Raw genomic sequence first — 21,321 nt, forward strand, 5'->3', positions numbered from 1 at the left:
CAGGCCTTTTGGAAGGAGGATTTGAGTTCAATTCATTTCTAAGAATCCATTTCTTCTCCCTCCCCAGCCTGTACCCAGTGCCTTGCGTGTGTTATCTGCTCAGCAAATAGCAATAGAACAAATGAATTCAAAAAAATACTTAAAAGTTCCTAGAAGGAAAATGTAAATAAGTCAACAAATTTTAGCTACTGTGACTACAGCAGTTGAGGAACCAAATTTTAATTGTTTTTAAGTTTCATCTAAATTTAAATAGCCACATGTGACTAGTGGCTACCGTATTAGAAAGCATAGCTCTAGAACTTAGAGTGTGGAAATTCACACTGTAGTAAAACACTCCAGCTGGACCAGGACCAGGGTCCACAAGGATCAGCCTCTCCGGGTTGTAAATATAGATGATTCACTCAGGATGGGAGATTTGGCCTTTTGTTACACAGAACAGATCTAGATCAGTAATTAAATAGTTAACTGTGATAGTGTCTATCATGACGAAGGGCTCCCGTTTCAGTAACTGAAATAGAGTAGGAACTCATTAAATAGTAGTTTTTAGTATTATCCTTTCTATTGTTATTAAGGCTGAGGAGTCTATTTCATAAAATCCAGGACATGAATGAATCAGTAGGGAATTACTGTGTTAAACAGCTATAGATTCATTTCACTATAGCTGTTGATAAAAGAAGACAATTGGAATCCTCTCCTCCATGAAGTAATGGTTTATTCTAATATACCTTATAAGGATCCCCCAGAGCTACAAATGAAGAAAAATAATTAATTTTATCTAGCCACCACACAACAAAATTGAACATCTTTGTGTGTAAATTCACAAGTAAATTACAGAAATAGGCTTTGTGGATTAAAGGATTTTTAGCCAAAGAGGAGTAGCATTTTGAATATGGGTACTCACCAGTTGAATGGTAAGGTGTTACATTCTTATTTTATTTTAATGTTGGTAGTATTGAACTGAAGTTGTTTGGGGTAAGGTTAATTTGGAGATTTTTCTCCATCAATAAAGGTACCCTCTTTACTTAAGCCCTTTCCTTTCTTTACTTGCTTATTGCAATCCAGCCTAACAGCCACAGTAACAACTAAATTGTTAATTGACTTTTAAATCACTGTTCCCCATGCAACACTAAACTCGTAAGTAATGATTCAGGCATTAATAAGAAGCCATACAATTTAAAAATATGCACCACAAATTTTATGTTAACCCACTGAGTTGATAAATCCAGCAGGAAATTCTAGATGGGTGCTATCAGCTGTAAAATTAAAGATAGTATGAAGAAAGCACAGTCTCCCTTTGGTTATTTGCAGATGCATTATCTGGTTTAAAAGAGCCTTAGAGTCACCTTTTCTATTTTTTGTTTATGACAACTTATTACTTCACTAATGGGTGGATAAACAGGGAAGAAAACTGACACTCAGATCAGTCAACTCACAAGGCTAAAGGAGGAGAACAAAAAGATATGCGGCCCTGTTTGCTCTTCTAATAACCCGTCATATCATTTTCTACTGTTTTTAAGAAAAATGACAGTTGACTGTATTAGAAACTCTGGTTAGTCAGGGATCCTCAGTGATGTTAACTACATCCTCTCCTTGTGTTATTAAGGGTGGTAAGAAATAATGGCAACTTTTGTTTCGCATGAGCTCATTGATTTTACTTTGTATGAGGATGGGTCAAAAATTATCTGCACTCCAGTTACATTCAAACTTCTATAAATTCCACAGCCAGAGTGTGGATAATTTTTGACTCACCTTCATATCTGCTGTTGAGTTTTTGTGTCATTATTGCTGATATATGATGGCACTGCTGTAGAGCTAGCACTTGGCATTTCTGTCACACAGTATTTGCTTGGCTCCATGTTAACTACTTCCATCTATCTACACACAGATTAAAACAACACAAAACAAAAATCAGTATGGTGGCTTGCGGTGCTTATTTAGTAAGTATTGGAAATAAACTGATGCCCAATCTGTTTAGTGACCCCATTCACCATGGCTGTTGATGAGAAACAGTCATTTTTAGAAAAGCACAGCCCTAGTTAACTGCCTGTTTTTGCTAAGTCCGACATAAAGTTTGGAACCTTGAATTACCCTCAAGCAATTTACTTCACTACATAAAATCAATAAATACCATATAATGAAACACAGACATTTGGACATACAGGTAGATTGGTTACTTGTCATTGAGCCTGGAGAAAAACAGAACTTGAGATCTTTAAAGCTCCTTTAAAGATCTTTAAAACTCTCAAACTCTCTGTGAGCAATCTGACAGTTATATCATGACAACATCTGCAGATACCTCCATGCCAGTTCTCCTCGAATTACCCCTGCCTGCATCTTGACTTTCAGCCTACTTTTGTCAAAACAGGAATTTGGTGTTTTCAAGTTGAATCATTCTGATTTCTAAACTGACATCTTGTCACATTTTTATTTGTAGATTTCAGTTTATGAGCCAGGATTCCAAAGCCTATTTATAGCTTTTTGGCCTCTAGTAGCAGTCTCTCACCTAGGTATCTGGATAAGGTATAAGCATCTAAAACTTCTCACAGGTATAAAAACTAAATTAAAAAAAAACCCACAGACATAAGCTTATAGATTAAAACACCAATCTTGAATAAACTGTAAATTTTCACTAATCATTAATTTTCCTATTTGGAATAATTATCAAGCATTTGAAGGAAATGTACAGAATAGAAGTTCTTAGGTCCAATGAAACATATGCTCTACTCATAGCCCTTTCTTGCTACCAACAGGCACCCTGTTAAGTTCCCAAATTGAATAAACTTACCCAATTCATCTCAAAACTTTTTTGACTGGTCTGAGGCTTATCAGCAGTTCTTAGTTCACTAGTCTGTTGTGGATGTCTTATAAGATTCCATCTTATTATGGAAAGATGTAATTAATTATAGATCTTACCATTCTGTTTGATGTCTTTAAGCTTATTTCCATGTGTAATTTTTGAACTCGCAGGATTTGTCTATGGCTTTACTACAGCTTTGTTTAAAATAAAATACTCCTTAATAATGATAATAGGTTGTATCAATGGGTTCTATCTTATTGATAGAACTAAAGATAATACAAAAAGAATTAATCTCCTTTTCCTTAAGAGCTCAGATTATTTTTTTTTGAAAAATATCCTAAGTAAAAAATAGTGAACGTTTACATCTTAAAAAATAATAATGAAGTGGACATTTAAGATTTTGTAGCCCAGATTTAGAAAAAGGTTACCCTAATAGTATCTAGTTCTCAGAAATAACCACTGTGCTGAAGCTTATGTTAATGATCTCTTTGCTTTTCCTTATAGTTTTACCACATGTAAATATTTCTCTTAATTGGTTAATATCTAATATTACCTGCTTTTAAATTGATATAAAATCATATTGAATGCATTCTTCTGTGTCATGAACTTTTCCCTCAGCCTTATGTTTGAGTTCATATGTACTGGGATGTGTAACAGTTCATCTTAGCTTGGGTTCTCTGGAAATAGATTCTGAGGTGGGGAATTGCATGCAGAAGTTTTCCCTAAGAGTGCTCTAAAGCAGGGCGGTCCATTAGAACTATATGGAATGGTGACCATGCTCTATATCTACACTGCCTCCCATAGTAGGCATGGCCACAAGCTACATATGACTTGAGTGCTTGGATGAATTTAATTTAAATGTAAATTTAAACATCTACATGTAACTAATGGGCTTCTATATTGGACAGCAAAACTCTAGAGAAATATACCTGTAAGGAAGTGGTAAAGGCAGAATCAGGCAGAGGGAGAAGCTGACTTGCCATATGGTTACATCTGAGACCTCAGCCAATCCCACAGGAAGGCCTGAAGCAGGGATGGCCCTTCAAAGCTGTCCCAGTTGAGGCAAAGCAGTTGAACTTGAGTATCAGAGCATAAGCCAATCATTTGTGCTGCCTTCTGAAAGAAGGCGAAATCTTGGATGTTTTTTGCCTCTGAGGACAATTCCCACTGAAGTGCACAACTGTAAACCTTCAGCAGCCAGTATTACCAGTAGCAAGAAGGTTGGTGCCAGGCCCTAAAGAGGAAATCTGAGCAGAACACCATAGTGTCCATTATTCAGCTGACCATTCATTTTCAGTACTCTATGGAGATTCCGTTATATAAATAAATCACAACTTATTTATATATTCTATAGGTGACGGAGAGTTGGGATGTTTCCAGTTTGGAGAAGTGTGGCTATTATAAACACTGTTTCTCTAAACATTTCTGTATTTGTCTCCTGGTGAAAAAAATGCAAGGATTTCTCTAGGGTATATTCCTATAAGTGAAATTACAGCGTTTGAATATGTGCATAATTTAATAGAGAAATGCCAAGCTGTTTTCCAAAATGGCTGTGTATTTCACAAATCACAGCCTTTCATTCAATACCACAGCTCTGTCAATTGAGAGGTTAATTCAGAATATCTGTTCTACCATTCAGAAGACAAGCTTAGTCTTTGATATCATTTCCATCCTGAATAAAGTATTAAAATAACATTTACCCTGCAGAAGTTAGCAGAATTCTAAGATAATTATCAATGAGTCGTGCTCTTGTATAATGTTTTTTCCTTAACGGTGGGCAGAATCTGTGACTTGCTTTTAGCCAATAGAATATGCCAAAAACCATAACCCTAAAACAAAAACCTAAACCACGATTAGGTTATATGTTAAAAGTAAAGGGTTTTCTCAGATGTAATTAAGGTTCCTGATCAGTTTGACTTTGAATTAATGAAAAGAGGTATTTCACCGAGTAGGCCTGACCTGATCAGGTAAGCCCTTTAAAAGGAAGCTTGGGCCTTTTCTAAGGTCAGAGAGATTGGAAAATCAAGCTACCCTGGATCCTACAGATATAAGGACATTAATCCTGCCACTCAGGCTAGCATGAGAACTCTGAGCCTCAGATGAGATCCCAGCTCCGGCCAGTACCATGATTGCACCCAGTATGCTGTGCCTGGACTCCTGACTCATGAAAAGTGTGTGACAATAAATGTGTGTTGTTTAAAGTTGCTAAATTTGTGGCTGTTTGTTGCAAAGCCATAGAAAACAAACATACCTACTTAGCAAAGAAATTTCTCTTTTTTTCAACCTCATCATTTTATTTCCTCCATCTGACTATTTGATTTCCTTGGGTCTTTTGTATTTGGAATGAAAGACTTCATTATTTCTATCTTTAAGAGAATTCTTAATCCATTGAAGAGGCACTGAGCATACTTCAAATTGCTGCAGCATTGTATCCAGTAGTAACTGCTTCCTTTCAAAGAAATGATATTCCTGTTCCATGGATTAGTGTAGCTGTAGGAACCTAAGTATTGGAGAGAAATTATCTATGTCAATTTCAAGAATAAAATATCTAAAAATTGCTTTCCTGAAACACCTAAGAATGGCTAAGCTTAAGAGAAAACATAAGGCTTTCTCCAATTCCTTTAAGGACAGAAACAGCTTTGAGAACGTAACAATGACAGAAATAAAAGAAAAATGTGGTTGATACCTGAAACATAGGGAAAAAACAGTGGAGAGTTTAAATTTTATAAAGAACAATGGGCTTGTCTCATTACAGATCAAAGCAGATGGTAAGACAAAGAAACTTGAATTCAAATGGGAGTGATACATTTTATTCTCTCTCAGGTACAGTTTGTAAAAATGAATGTTCCTGTCATAGTTGGGGTTCGTTGGAAGCAGAACTTAAAAGAAGAACTTGTGGGTAGTTTGTTTGGGACATGATCCCAGGAAAGAGAAGTTGCGTGTGTAGGGAAAATGAGATAAAGAAGACAGAAAAGCAATAAAGGGTGCATCATGAGCTGTTACCTCTGTGGTCCTCTGAGGCTCTGTTCCTTTGGAGGTCTGCTGGGAAATTACAGGGCACATACCTCGGAATTGTCCCAGTGGATGGTGGGGAGTGTAGTGTCACCCAGGACCTCAGCTTACATAGAATAAGGACCTTTGCAGATGTATCTAAGGTAAGCATCTAGAGATTAGAGTAGATCCAGTGACAGGTGTTCTTACAAGAACAGAAGACACACCAACACACCGAAGAAGGCCATGTGAATATGGAGGCAAAGATTGGAGTTATTTCATCCACAAATCAAAGAATGTCAAGGTTTGCTCCCAGTCATCAGAAGCTAGGAGAGAGGCATGGAAGGAATTCTTCCTGGCAGCCTGCAGAAATAACCAACCCAATTGGATTTGATTTTGGATTTGATTTTGGATTTCTCAGTTCCAGAGCTGTGAGGAAATAAGTTTCTGTTGTTGAAAACCACCAAGTCTGTGGTAGTTTGTTACGGCAGTCCTAGGAAACTAATACAAGGAGGCTGAGCTGTTGACTCCTCTGCGTGTCTGGGCCACACCTGAATGTGACAGAATGGCCTTCTGTGACTTTATAAAAAGCCCCAGGCAGGGAATCAGAGAAAGATTGCAGCGAGTGTTTGATGTGGGACTCTGGCAGCCTACATGGAATTACTCACCGTAGTTGTCCTAAAATCAGGTTGGCTGAAGAGACGTGACACGATTGTCCACGAGCCGCTGCTTCACTCCGTCAAGCAGTAATTTAGAGAAACCGGTCCCATCTATCCTGTGATTCTACCATCTTAAACATGGTACTAAAGTGTCTGTGCTTTTGCATAGAAAACTGGAAGGGAAAAAGCACAGAGGGTTGTACATGGATGGTTTAGAGGCTTAAGCTCTTCTGCTTCCATTCTATTGGCTAGAACTCAGTCATATTTTCACAACTAACTGCAAAGGAGGCTAGGAAATAGTTGTTCTGGTTATATGATTGCTCTGTAATAACCAATACCAAATCTCAACAGCTGGGAAAACAAACCAGGTATTCATTTTGCTCATGAATCTGCATCTGCAGCCTGGGGAGGGCCCGGCTGGGATGGCTCATCTCTGCTCCGTGCAGCACTGGCTTAAGTGGTTCACCTGGGCCTGAAGGGTCCACTTCCAAGAGGGCTTACACACATGGCTAAAAAGCCGGTAACAGCTGTCGTGGGACGCTTCGCTGAGGCTGTCACCTTGGGGCCTTGGAGCATTTCCTTGAAGGCCTCTCCAAGAATTCTTTACGTTTTTCTCAAGTATAAACTTCGCTGAATGCACTCACTTCCAACACTTTGCAAAATTCTCATGCTGTTTCAGCATCCGGCGTGTAGTTGAGATTCAGGATTCCTTTAAATCATGTCTAGATGGAGATGAAGCTCCTTAAGCCCTGTTTCTGAAGTGTGATTCCTCTTGATCTAAATGCCTGTAAACTAGAGAGCCAAGTGGTCTGCCACCTCCCACATACCCAACAGATAATGGGGAGATAGAAATAATGTAAGTTTCAACAGCCATTTCTGTTCAAAAACAGGAGAGAGATGGCAGTTGCTTGTCCATGGAAATTCTGAAATCTAGGCAGAAACATGTTGCCAGTTACTTATTGGGGCCAGTCCTACTCTCGAGGGGTTATTCTCTGTGACTCTTGGCTCCATTCTCTGGGCTCTTGGCCTTGCCCTTGAATCATCTATCTGGTTCCATAAGAATCAGCTCATCATTACCTCTGAGTAGACTTCTAGCCTGCTTCCTGCCTGTAGAAGTTTGGAATCCAAAGGACTCTACATTTCATACTGACTCAATCTCTTTCTGTCCAAACTGATGCAGTTTACTTCAAATATCTATGGGCATTCTATTAGACAAAAGCAACACCCATGTTTCTTTCTAAGACAGACCTTTACTTTGCATTAAAAGTCATGGGCTATAGTACAATGCACTTAAGATTCTTAGAAGTCATTTTGTCTCATTGAAAGGAACCACAAGGCACATGTTAAGATTCTTACAAGCCCCTTTTTTTTTCTAGCACAACAATTCTAAGAGAAACTTCCTTAAGATAGTCTAATGAATACACCTTTAATATTCATAAATCTCTCAGAAATCTTGCTTTGGACCTAGACATCTTGCAGGAATGTAGAGTCATACTAGTAAAGTACCCTGGATTTGATATGTTCCCTGAAACTCTTTCTCACATTAGAAAGTCTTGTCCTCTGGAGGATGGGAAAGTTTTTGTTTTGAGCCAATGAAGTCCTAGTTCCTTTATATTTCCTCTGAATTCTGCTTGGCAAATGATTTTGTTTGTTTCTTTGTGTTTTTTTGTTTTGTTTTGTTTTTTTAAGCTCTTTATTGGAATATAATTGCTTTACACTGTTGTGCCAGTTTTTGCTATAGACCAAAGTGAATCAGCTGTATTTATACATATATCCCCATATCCCTTCCCTCCTGCGACTCCCTCCCACCCTCCCTATTCCAGCCCTCTAAGTCATCACCCATCATCAAGTTGATCTCCCTGTGTTATGCAGCAGCTTCCCACTAGCTATCTATATATGTGGAATCTAAAAAAAAGGTACTGATGAACACAGTGACAGGGCAAGAGTAAAGATGCAGATGTAGAGAACGGACTTGAGGACGCGGGGTGGGAGGGGTGCGAAGGGGAAGCTGGGATGAAGTGCGAGAGTAGCAGTGACATATACACCACCAGCTGTAAATTAGAGTCATTTGTTTTTTAGCTCATCTCTCTTTCCAGCTTTATTTTATTCTACTTGACTTTGAGAAGCCACTTGACATATTCATTATTCTACCGAATCCACCAGCTCACATTATATTTTCTACTTTCTGTATTTATTACAGGTGACAATGTTGACAAATTTGTCCTGCTAAATAACAGGAGTCACCCTTTGTCTGGCCTAAAATAACAATTTCCTTACTGTCCTTCAAGTTCTTACCAAGAAGTTTTCTGATTTCGCTAACAATCTCTCTGAACCCCTCTAGCTTCTGCCTACCATTGAATCTCAAATCAATGCCACAGGTTTTAGGTTTTTAACATTGACACCCCACTTCCAACATTAAATTCTTTTCTAGATAACAAACAATTGTAAATATTAATGATTTAAAACAGTAACAATAGCTTACAAATCTGCCGTGTGGGCAAGTCTCGGTGGCAAAGTCTCATCTCTGCTCCATGTGGCTTCAGCTGGTCTGGCTTGACTGAAACTGGGGCATCTACTTCCAGTAGGCTTACTCACATGGCTAGCAAGATATGCTGGCTGTCAGCGGGGATCTGCATCAGACCTGTTGGTTCTTATCCACGTGGGCTACTCCATGGGGCTACTTGGGTGTCCTCACAGCTTAGTGGCTGGGTTTTAAAAGCAGGCAGTCCAAGAGATACATATTGGGAGTTGCCAGTTTCTTAAAACCTCAGCTTAGACACAGACATAGGTCACTTCTGCTATATTCTTTTGGTCAAAATCACCCATATTCAAGGGAGGGAAATATAGGCATATCTTTTAATGAAAGGATTATCAAAGAATTTAAAGGCATCTTTAATCTTCCACAGTAGTCTAGCTGTGTGCTCAAGGAAAAGGGGAACCAGATCTGGTGAACAGCTATCCTTTTTCTGCTACAATGTATTCTGTCCTTTTAAAACAGTAGTCATATATTCAATGGGTATGAAGTTACAGTTATACAAAATACATAAGTTCCAGAGATACAGTTATACAAAATACATAAGTTCCAGAGATCTGCTATACATCATAATGTCTATAGTTAATAATATGGTATTGTACATTTAAAAATTTGTTGAGAGGATAGATCTGTTAAATGTTATTACTGCAGGGGAAAGGGGTGGGAGGAAACAGACACAAGGAAACTTGTGAAGGTAATGGCTAGGTTTATAACCTTGTTTTTAGTGATGGTGTCGTGGATGTATACATATATTCTAACTCATCAAACTGTATGTTAACAAATGCAGTTTTGCGTATCAGTTGCACATCAATAGGGCTATAAAAAAGTAGCATGTATTTGTAATCAACATCCCATCAAGTGCTCAAAACTTATGTGTTCATCTCTGTGAGTTTAGTTACAGGTATATAATCATAGAAGGTATATTAAAAAGAAACTCAGAGATGGTGGTCAATGTTTAGGTACAACATGAACAGAGGATTTCTTGTACACCTTTATATGGCTGGAGGTTTATAACATTTGTAGAGATCTGATATTTAGACATTTTTTCCTTATGTTATACTAAAATGTTCTCTGCTGAAAGTTTTACTCACAAGTACTAGTTTTATTTTCTTGACAACACAAGACAAATCCAATTTCTCTTCTTATTTCTTTCTATAGCACAGTCCATCACGTATTTGAAATCAGATGTCATGATACTCCTGAGTTTGGTCTTAGTGCTTCTAGTTCTCTTAAATATGTGATATCTTAAATTGAAAATAAATTCCTTGTAGATGTGACCTATTACATTTTTCCTTTGTAATGCAAGTTTATGTATAGAGACAAGGGAAAAACGATTAGTTTATCCATAAAATACTAATATTTTATGTTCAAGAAATTGTCTTATGCATCTCTCTTGGGATTCAAACAAGAATCTTGTCAATTAGCAGAGCATTTACCATAAATTTAACTAAAGGTGAGTATTCATCTCTTACAGTAATAAATCTCTCTTACTGAAGATGTTCTACCTATATAGTTGCTAGAATTATCAGAAAAATAGGATTAGGTATGTATACTCTGATTTCAATATTAAGAATCTAAATTTGAAGAAATTAATTCCTTTTCCAAGTTTGGACAAGTTAATGTAAGCTGAGAACCAAATATGTTTCTGATTCCACGTTCAGTTATTATTTTCTGTTATTACATGCTATTAAGTAATTTGTATATTTAAAGTCCACATTCAAAGTTTTGACAATTTATAGTTATGTAAAGGTCATTAACCATGTACAGCCTATTGAAATTCAAGGAACCATTTAAAGCTTTTAAAACCACTTAGAGTGTCCAAACTTTGAAATGCAGTTTTGGCAATTTAAGTGTCAAGATATCTCACACTTACTGAAACTGAGAGGACTCAGTGAAGATTCTCTGTTTTGCTATAATACAAATTAAATATTCTAATATATGGAAATTCCTTTTTTTTCCTAACTAGATTAACATATTTTTAGTTTTTAGTAATTACTCTTATTAAGACCAGTAGGTGCTCAATTTTTTGTTCTTAATTAGCAACAGTAAATTAAGCTATTTGGATATTACAGTAATTTCGTAGTGACTCTTAATTTAAAAAATAATGTTTTACAAAGGGATTAGCATAGCAGTCTATCAACACCTGGAAGGGGCACCATATAAATATCCAATAAGTTATTCCACCTCCTCTTAAAATTAGAGAACTATATAGTTGGAAATTTGTCATATGTAAAGATAAACAGAAGTCTTTTGTTACCACACAGAATGCAAAATCCAGCAACCTATGGCCAATATTGGCATCCAGGAGGAACTATATATCACTCTTCCTTTAATAAAAAAATTAAAATTTAAAAAAGTGAGACCTATTTTTGCCTAACTTACTGACAATTTCATGGTGAACTCTTCCTACGAATGTGAGGATTTTGTAAGAGCAGAGCTGTACGTCTTAAGTCCAGACTCTCAGGCCATAGCTCTAGTTATTTTGATTTAGTAGGTCTGCAACAAGAACTCTAAAATCAAATGTATGGGTTGGCCAAAAACTTCATTTGGGTTTTTCCATAAGGTGTTACGGGAAAACCCAAAACGAACTTTGTGGCCAACCCAATATGTATTTCTAATAAGCAACACGGGTGATTCTGATGTAGATGAGCCATGGACTAGACTTAGAAAAACACTGGCAGCTTTGCATATAGTCTCAAATTTCACTGCTTGGTATGCTTCTTTTAAGTTCTCTGCATAAGTTATAATTCACATTGTTCCAAAGCATTTTTACTATGGATTTTAAAAGCTAGTTATACAATTAATTATGGCAACTGGAATTTAGACTCTGCCCCAGTTATCCCAGAAAGGCAAAAGTGGCACACCTTTGTCTGTGATGAAACTAAACTCAGGTTGGTTCACACATAGCCAGAATACTCAGGGCTGTTCACTATGTGTATGACCATGACCCAGCTCATTAGAGAATCCAGGCACCAAGCCTCATTTAGAGTAACTTCCCAGAGTCTCTCCCATTCATGACCAAGTTTAAGTGACTTACTATATATCAGTAAAATTCAGTGGTGAAGAAGACATTTTTGACAGTAGTACTAAAGATTAATAGTGGAAAAACCTTTGAAGGATTAGGTAGATAAAAAGGTGGTAAACTTGCAAATGGTCTAAGTAGGGGATGAACTAAACTTTGCCAAAGGCAAAAAAAAAATTTTTTTTTTAAATCAGTAATGGGAAATATTGGCATCATCTTAAAATGGATGCCCCATTTATATTAGATCTTCAGATATATAAGGAGGTCATCAGTTACAAATACTAATGCTTCCATTTAGCAATGGCTTTCAGACTTTTAAATTAGAGGGAGGGATCATGAACTCTGTTGATCAATAACTTAATTTGCTTCTTTATGCCTTAACAAACAAAATCAAATCCTATTTTCTGCCATTTAACCGAGTCATTTTTAACTTTAGAAGAGAGATTGAGTGAAGTAGGCTCTGTTGAGAACATTAAATTTTCAAGGTCTGGGTTTTCTGACTTTTGTGACCTTCTGTGACCTTGGAATCACTTTAAACTGTGTCAGGCTGTCTCCTCATCTGTCAGACTGTTTCCTTATCTGTAGAAAGCAGAAATTGCAGTAGATGTTTCTGTAGCCTTTTCAGTACTACACTGTGACTCAAGAACAAAAGAGATACAGCAGTATGGGTAAGTCTATGAGCTCTTGGCTGTTAAGAGGTGAGCAAAAAAGATTTGCATTTACTTCCCTACATAGATTTAAACTTCTGTATCTCTTCCTCTCTTATCTTGCCTGTGGACAGTCTCCATGATTTTACTCCAAATGCAAGACCCTGGAATCTAGTTGACTGCCTTTGTCTGAGCTGACAAAGAGTTGTAGAATTTTCTGTTTTGGTGACCAAGTTTCTCACATACAGTTAATATAGCTTAACAATCTTTCTCCTCTTTTACTTTCTTCCTCTTCTAGGTACAAGCCTCCATGAAATATTTTCACATCATGCTTTTTAAATTTTCAGTCTACCCCTTCACACCCTGATCAGAGATTCACATCATTTTCCCTAAGTGTAATCAGTCAAACAAGCATTTAGCTTTCCAGAATTACCAAGATAAGCAATTTTAGTGAAGTCATTCTGGACACTATAGTGTGATTTTGATGGTTTCCTATATTTGAGCAGGTAGAATGGGAGTCCGTGAAGTGTTGGGAACTGCACTTTCTGGATCTCTTATTATGTCCATGTCAGGTTGTCCATCCTGCCCAAAGTTGAATGGAATTAAACCAACACTAATTGGGAGAAGCAGATAAAGGGACTGCAGTTATATGAACTGTAAGGATTAACTAGTAACTTTAGTAAGAACTTTTGGGACATTGAATACTGATTATAAAGCAGTATCAATTAAGATAGCTCTATAAATTAGGAGTTTGGGATTAATATATACACATTGCTGTTATATAATATAGATAAACAATAAGGACCTACGGTATAGCACAGGGAACTATATTCAATGTCTTGTAATAACCTATAATGGAAAAGAATGTGAAAAAGAACAGATATCTATATCCATTATCTATATCTATTCTTTAATGTTAATCCCAAACTCCTAATTTATAGAGCTTACTTAATACTCTTTTATCATCAGTATCCAATGTTCCAAAAGTTCTTAATAAAATTTCTTTTATAGGTTATTACAAATTATACATATATGTGTGTGTGTGTGTATATATACATACCTGAATCACTTTGCTGTACACCTGAAACTAGCACAACATTGTAAATTAAATATACTTTGAAAAATGGTTGGAAAAAAAAAAGAAAGCTCTAAAACTGGGGGGAAAACAACTGGCAATTAACTTAGAACCAAACCCTCCTTGTACCTGTAGCTCAAACTGCAGATGAATGCTGAGCAGTTGTAAGCGTCTCAAGAACGGAGGACATGTGCAGGGATTTCACATAAGCAACCATAACTTTTTCTGACAGCATTCCTTCTCATTTAAGATATGTAACTCAGAATGAAAATCAGACCATTATTATTAGCGGGAGGTAAATATTGTCATCTGTGTCTGTAAACTATATAACCAGGTCTTGGTGTTGAGGATATAAAGAGAAAAACAAAGCTATACGTTTTTTAATGTGGTCTATGTGTTCTGTTTTCTGTGAAGAAGAGGAGGTCAGAAATAAGGTAACCCTCAGTTTCTTCATCTCTGAAATGAGGTTTTTAATGTTTGGCTTTGATATTTGAAAATCAATGAAGACCACACAAATGAGAACAAACAGAGGGTATTTATTCAGATCTTGCTAAAACAAGGAAGGCAGCAGACATCACTTTTATTTGGCAGAGACTCAAAGGCAGACAGGGAAGTGGAAAAGCTTTATAGTGAAAAAAGCAGGGAAGGTTCCAGGTCTAATGCAATTGGAGCTTATTGACCCGGGGAAACTGGGAGTCACCTAACTAGAAGAAGGCATCCTGTGTGCATGATTTGCGGGCATATTTGGCTTTCTCCGCTTGGTCCTGAGTTAGAAGTCAGTGTAAAATATAAGGAAATTGGCAGCTATTGACAAAGTCCTGATCATTCTGGGCCAACTGTTGCAGAGAATTTGGTTTGGTTTCCCAAACTGGTTGCCCTGGAGATTGTGGGTCAGATTTTTGTCATATGTGGTTTGGCCATTGTTCATTTGTATATTCAGTCTCCAAGCCTGCAAGTTTGTTTTGAGGATTAACCATGGAATGAGTTGAAAAGATGCCTCTGTTGCTGTTTTTGGAGGTGGTGGAAGTATTATTAGACAGTAAAGGAAAGGCAATAATATTTGGAAGAGAGAAGCGAGAAGGGTGTCTCCACCCATATAAAACATCCAGCTGCTTCTTCTGGGCTGGGGGAAGCGTACCTAGAGAAATTGTGTCTAACCCTGCCTAAGTATAGGCCAGTATAAATGTCCTCCTTTCTCCTGGCTGATAAACTGTCCACATTGCTCTTCACAAAGATCTCAGATCCCCTGAGCACTTGAAACTTTATGTTCTGCTTCCAAAACCATTAACAAAGTTCCAATTTTTCTAACCTGTGAACTGCTAGGGCTAAGATGTCCTTATATCCGAAGTATGGAAAGATACAGCCAACTCAGAGTCAGAGGAAGTTGCAAACCTATTATAAAAGAGCTATCTAGTAAATATTTTAATATTAATTTACTTTGCTAGCCAGTTTTTATATTTTAGAGCTTATTTCTTTTTTAGTACTCAGGCTTGCCTCTCTTTCATTTTCTTTTGTGTCTTTGTGCTGGCTTGATTTTCCAAATTTCTGTCATCTATAAGCCTTATTGCTGAAACTTTCAGTCATCACTTACCTGCCTTGAACAAAAACCATCTTGCTATGCACACTGCAGCAGTCACCTGCTCACATGCCCACAAATTTTGTAAGTTCTTTTCAGAGATACCACAGCTTCTCTGTCTTACCTGAGGGATCATTCTCCCTAGGTCTTCTCGACCTCCGCGCCAGAGCCCTTTACCTGATCTCTGTTCCTGCCCCCCCACCCCCATGTTCTGAATGCCTGAACACAAACATCCTCCTCCCACAATCTGCTGTCCTTCCTTCTCCTCCCTCCTTTTTCTAGATCTATTCCTTCATATTCCCTTCCATTTCTCTTCTTCCTTCCTCTGGACCATAATGTATATTTGTTCTAGCACTCCAGTCATTCTTGTCAATCACTTAAATCCCTTTCCTACTTCATCACCCTCCAGTAGTCAGTCCAACACTCTGTTTCCTTGACTTCTAACTCCAATCCTGGGGGAAACTCATGATGGTCCAGAGTACCATCCCTATAAGTGCGGAGAGCCACCCTCGACAGTGCTCCCCAGCTACCTGGCAGGGCCACTCTGGGTCCATCTCAAGACCTGCTTTCATTCCTTGCAGAGGCTGTTTCAAACTTTTACTACTCACTCCTCCTCTTCTTTCAGGATAGAAATTCCTAGCTGTCCTTTTTCACCATCAGCAAGACTTATCTGTAAGACTCTTTATTGCCTGACTTAGAGGAAGCCTTGCTCTTCATCTATACTTGAGGCTGATCCTCCTACATTAACTCTGGATCCCATTTTCTCCCATTTCAACAGGGGCCTCACTCCCCCATCTGTGCCCCTCTTTCATAAAATGTTATTCTTTTTTAGACTTTCTCCCCAAGGTTTTGCCTCTGGCCATGTAGTATCCTCTCTTTCTCTTTGAGTAATCTTGTTTACTCCATAATTTCAGCTACTGCATACATTCTGAAATTCTTCAAGCTATATCAGCAGTCCAGAGTGCTTTCTAAACTCCAGACTGGTTTACCTCATTACCTTGGTATAGGACAGTTCCATTGACTTCTTCCTTTCTCTCTTCTTTCTCACCATTTACATAATGAGTTCTATTAATTTTATTTAACTATTTCATAAATATTTTCATAAGCCTATGAATTTTATTTGTTGACTTTTCATAAGTTTGTTTCCCAAAGTATACTCAGAGGAACACTTTTTTAATGGAAGGTTTTACAAGATGGGATGTGGGGAATAGGAGGGGAATGGAGGGCTCTATCAAGTTCAAATACATTTGATAAATTAATGTTCAATTGGTAGCTTTCAGAGTAGTGGTTCTCAAACTGGCCCCAGGACCAACAGCACCAGAATTACTTGAGACTTCATTATATATTCTCAAGCTTCACCCTAGACCTACTGAATCGGGAACTCTGGGAGTAGAGCCTACCAATCTGTGTTTCAGCAAGCCTTCCCAGTGATGCTGAGAACACTAAAGTTTGAGAACCAGCATCTTAGAGAATCACAATGCACATTAGCATCTTGCTACAAGAAGTCTGAAAATAACCTATTTAACTTTGTTTAAGCAAGCATTTCCTCAATTTGAGCATGGACCGTGTGTGTGTGTGTGTGTGTGTGTGATACTCACTAATATTCAGTAGAACTGATGTTAGAGAAACTTGTCAAAAGCCCACAGTCTTACATTACTAGTTATTCCCCAATTAGTGTCATGTACTTTTGCATTTAAGGATCCTATCTTTGTACTGCTCTACTAAATATCTCCCCCCAACCCTTGTCTGGCCAACTCCTTAGAGGAGGTATTTCAAAATTATGTGCTTATTGAACAAATATGTGAAATGGCACAGAAATATTTTGTTCAACCTTAGAAGTGTTGCTAAGTCCTACTACCATGAAGATAGCATCTGTTATTTCAACACTTTTTTACATATAATTGTTCTCTCTGTATATTGATCTCTTCTTAATGGAATATCTTCATATTTTCTTCTTTGATATTGTGAAAGTATAATGTACATCTTATCAACTTATCTGTACAAGATTTTTGTATTGAAATATTCTTTGTAAACATGAGGACTAGAAGTTTTTTCAGCTGATCCTACACCCTGGTAACTTTCTACTTTAAAAAAATTCTCTCCCCATTATACTTTCACAGTCTTTCTTTCACATCTCTTTCCTCAATTATCTATTAACAAAATAGTTTTTAGACACTATAATGTTAATGACCATATCAAAATTGGCATACTAAGTCATAGCTTTATAAATCTATTGTATTTTATTTGTTATTATTAATGAGGTTAAAATTGTATATTATACTTATATATAATGTATATATATATTATTAAATATTTCTCTTATGAAAATATTAATTCATAGGGGTTTTAGTAAATATTAATGCACATATTATTAGCTTTCAAAATTTCTACTGCCACTATCTTAATTTTTCCAACCACAATTTCAAATGTCCTAGTAGACTTCTTAAATATTAATAAAGTATTACTTAGATAAACTGAATTCTGAAACAATCAAGTAAGTATTCTCATATAATGGTTGTACTACATCCTTTCAGACATGCAGTCTATTAAAATGCACTAGTAAAATACATAAAGCATGATTTATGATACTGATATGTGGTACGTAAAAACAATGACAGCATCGTTTGGTTTATTCTGATGCAATGTACAGAATTTTATGCAAAAAGTGTTACCAACTATAATCCTCTGATGTCATAAAAAAGTAATGGAAGTATAATTTGTGACAGCTAAGGGACTTTGGAATTAATGTATATTCAACTACTTTGGTCTCTCCTTTCCCAGGTCACTCTGCAGAATGATGATAAGTGACTCTCGTGTAAGACATGTCATCTATAGTCATTTACTTTTATTTAATCACATTACTTGAAGCAAGTTAGGCATATAGTTTGGCTATATACACATCAAGATGATTAATGATAATATTCTCCTATAGTCCACTGTAGCCATCAGAACTAATTTTACTTACAATCTTCACAACTCACCAGGTTCTCTGGATTCTTGACTGCATCATAGAGAGGGAAATCTATTGAGCTTAGGTGAATGAATAAATAATTACATTATTGTGACCATAATAAATTCCTGTTCATAAAAGAAAGATAAATTTCAATAGAAAATGTAACAATAATCAGCAAAGTCAGACATTTGTAAGCCTGTATTGCTGCCTTTTTCTTATTAAACATCTTCTGATGTGCCTTGGTATACCTAAGGAATTAAAAGAGGAAGGTTGCCAGAGTTTCAAGTGGTTCTCAGGGACCAGATACATAAAGTTCTTAAGATCCTTTGGAGACTGCTTATAGTTGATCCTGGCAATTTGAAGTAATTTGTGCTAGCCACTAATGTTTTGACTAATTTAGCTCTTCAACTTTTAATATCTGTTAAATTTTGAGCTTCAATTTAAATCAACAGCATTTGGAAGTGCCCTAGGAAAATTTAATTCCCTAAAAGTGCATTATAGTCTGTGTATGAGGTCTCCAACAGTAAATGGATTCAATACAGGGTTATGTTTTAACTTAAGTGAGAATAATAATAGTGTGATGATGCATCCAAATCTGGTTACATGTCTTGGGCATCATTAGAAGATAGGTATACGACCATTCAGCAGAGGGTGGCTGATCTTTGGAGGAAACATGATAGTTGGATAGGGCAAAAGATTGGGTCAAGTAAAATCTAATCCACCTTTTGTATGAGAGCCCATAAATTTCCTGAGATACACATTGGAGTTTTCAGATATCCTAGACCTATAAGATTATAAATAATTTATCAAAAACAGTCAAGGAAGCCATATGCTCCCCCCTTAGTTGTATTCTTGAGTGAAAATTGTCTCGTCTTTAACATTTTTGCTTAATTTTAAAAAGTATGAAAGAAGTGCTCTAAGAAGAATGCTCACCTAACAAAATAGCCAGAATAATTTATGTATGTGTTCAAAAGAATTGTGTGTTGAGTATGAAGTTTATATGTTAAACATTCAAGATTGTTATTATATTCTGTTAATCTCACTGTAAATTTAGATCATCCACTCAATACTCTTTCTAGAGAGTAGAAAATTCATTCAGTATGGTAAATCAAGAAGGACTCCAATATGATTTAAATACATATACATGCACAAAAAAGAAAGGTAGACTTACAAAGTTTTAGTTAACTAGATACATTTGTGAGTGGAATGAGAGAGTTCCAAACCATTTGTGTAATTTGTATACACTGTCGTATTTAACAGTCCTGACTTTGTAACCAGGCAGCCTTGTTTGAGTTCTGCCCACTTTACTACCAGTGTGACTTTGGACAAAATATTAGGCAGGACAAATTTTACACACAACACACATACACACACATCATTGTACATACAGAATTCGATCTTTTGCCTTGAAAGAAGCCACATTAAAGGGATAATTTCTACAGTAATAATTGTTAAGGTCATGAACTGCAGCAGAGGAAGAAAAACCTCCATTTCAGGACCAAAGTATTTAGAAATTCAAGCCAGGCCATTGTGACTTTACCCCACGGGATGCGTTCAATGAAGAAAGGAAACCTGAATTTAATAGTTTTGGCTGCCATGATCTGAGCATTGTTCCATAACCCTTTTTCTCTGTTCTCAAACCCTCCTGTTTGAAAGTGACAGCTAACTAAAGTCATGCCATTTAACCTTTTCTTTTGCATGTTGCGTGACCTTGTGAGCAGAGTAAGAAGCAGGATATTCCTCGGGAAGATCAGGGACCGACCACCAAGAATTTGGATTTTTGGCCCCAACTTATTACACTGATGGTCACTATTATTGATGAGGATAAAACTGCCTACACTCCTGTCCTGAATCAGTAAGTACACTGTTTTGGTAATAAATGGATTTCATTCCATTTAAGTTAAAAAAAAATAAAATATTTGAAGTACAGCTTATACTCTTATGACAATGACAAACTTTTCCAAAATTAAGCTGTAGAAAGCAGTATTTTTCTACTTTTAACAGTAAATATTAATTCAGTGACATTATGAATTTTTAGCTTCAGCTCCATAGAGTGTGATAATTTGGATATGGAGACAAATATTTCCCCCAAATTTATTTTTATTTGATGTAGAAAAATTTCTTCTTTCCACCAGTTTCTTTCATTGTTTTAGAAGAAAAAAAAATGCAATCCCCAAAACTAAAAAGAATGTTAAAGAGCTAGTATTAAACATATTCCATTGTGACTTTTTAATTTTTTAAATATTTTTTTATAAATTATTTATCTATGGCTGCATTGGGTCTTTGTTGCTGTGCATGGGCTTTCTAGTTGTGGTGAGCAAGAGCTACTCTTCATTGTGGTGCACTGGCTTTTCATTGCGGTGGCTTCTCATTGCGGAGCATAGGCTGCAGGCACGCAGTCTTCAGTAGTTGCAGCACATGGGCTCAGTAGCTGTGGCGCATAGGCTTAGTTGCTCTGCGGCATATGGGATCTTCCTGGACCAGGGATCGGACCCGTGTCCCCTGCATTGGCAGGTGGATTCTTAACCACTGCACCACCAGGGAAGTCCCGATTTTTTTAATAGTAAGGATTTTTCAAAAAAACACTTGTTTTCAAAATAGTTGTGTGTGGTAGATTTAACAAATTTAATGCAATATTTAAAAGAGCAAGTCCATTTTCTCAAATAACCTAAGCCTGTGCCTCCATGTGTAGAATTTATAAATTATGAGCAGGTTGGCAGGGCAGATGAGTTGAAATTCATGGCTGTTCTACAAGAGTCTGAAATCATCAGTTTATCAAAATCCACTAGCTATGAGGCCTTGGGGAAATTATCTAATTTCCCTGAGTCTTAGTTTCCTCAGATATAAAATAAGGATATATTACTAGATAATTTCCAAGATCCAGTCAACCTTTAATGTCGCACATCTAGAATTTATTTCACACCCACACCTCCAAGAGCTATACAACCGAAATAACAGCTGACTCTGCCAGCAGGGCATTTGCAGTCTGGTTAATGGGGAGAGTATCCTGACACATCAGTCATTCCTGGAGACCTGTGGGCAGCAGGAATAACAGAAATAGACAAACC

At 36.8% G+C, this 21,321-nt stretch overlaps 1 protein-coding gene across 3 annotated transcripts in view; it reads left to right on the forward strand.

Moving 5' to 3' along the window:
- Nucleotides 1-21,321, forward strand: part of UNC13C (unc-13 homolog C) — a 620,639-nt gene that overhangs the window by 379,775 nt on the left and 219,543 nt on the right. For all 3 annotated transcript variants that reach the window (XM_057724491.1, XM_057724492.1, XM_057724493.1), the window contains one exon: nucleotides 19,975-20,108. In XM_057724491.1, the coding sequence (XP_057580474.1) occupies nucleotides 19,975-20,108 (134 nt within the window). The remainder of the gene's footprint in view (nucleotides 1-19,974; nucleotides 20,109-21,321) is intronic.

The sequence above is a fragment of the Hippopotamus amphibius genome, chromosome 2 (assembly GCF_030028045.1).
Source record: "Hippopotamus amphibius kiboko isolate mHipAmp2 chromosome 2, mHipAmp2.hap2, whole genome shotgun sequence".
NCBI classification, from domain to species: domain Eukaryota; kingdom Metazoa; phylum Chordata; class Mammalia; order Artiodactyla; family Hippopotamidae; genus Hippopotamus; species Hippopotamus amphibius.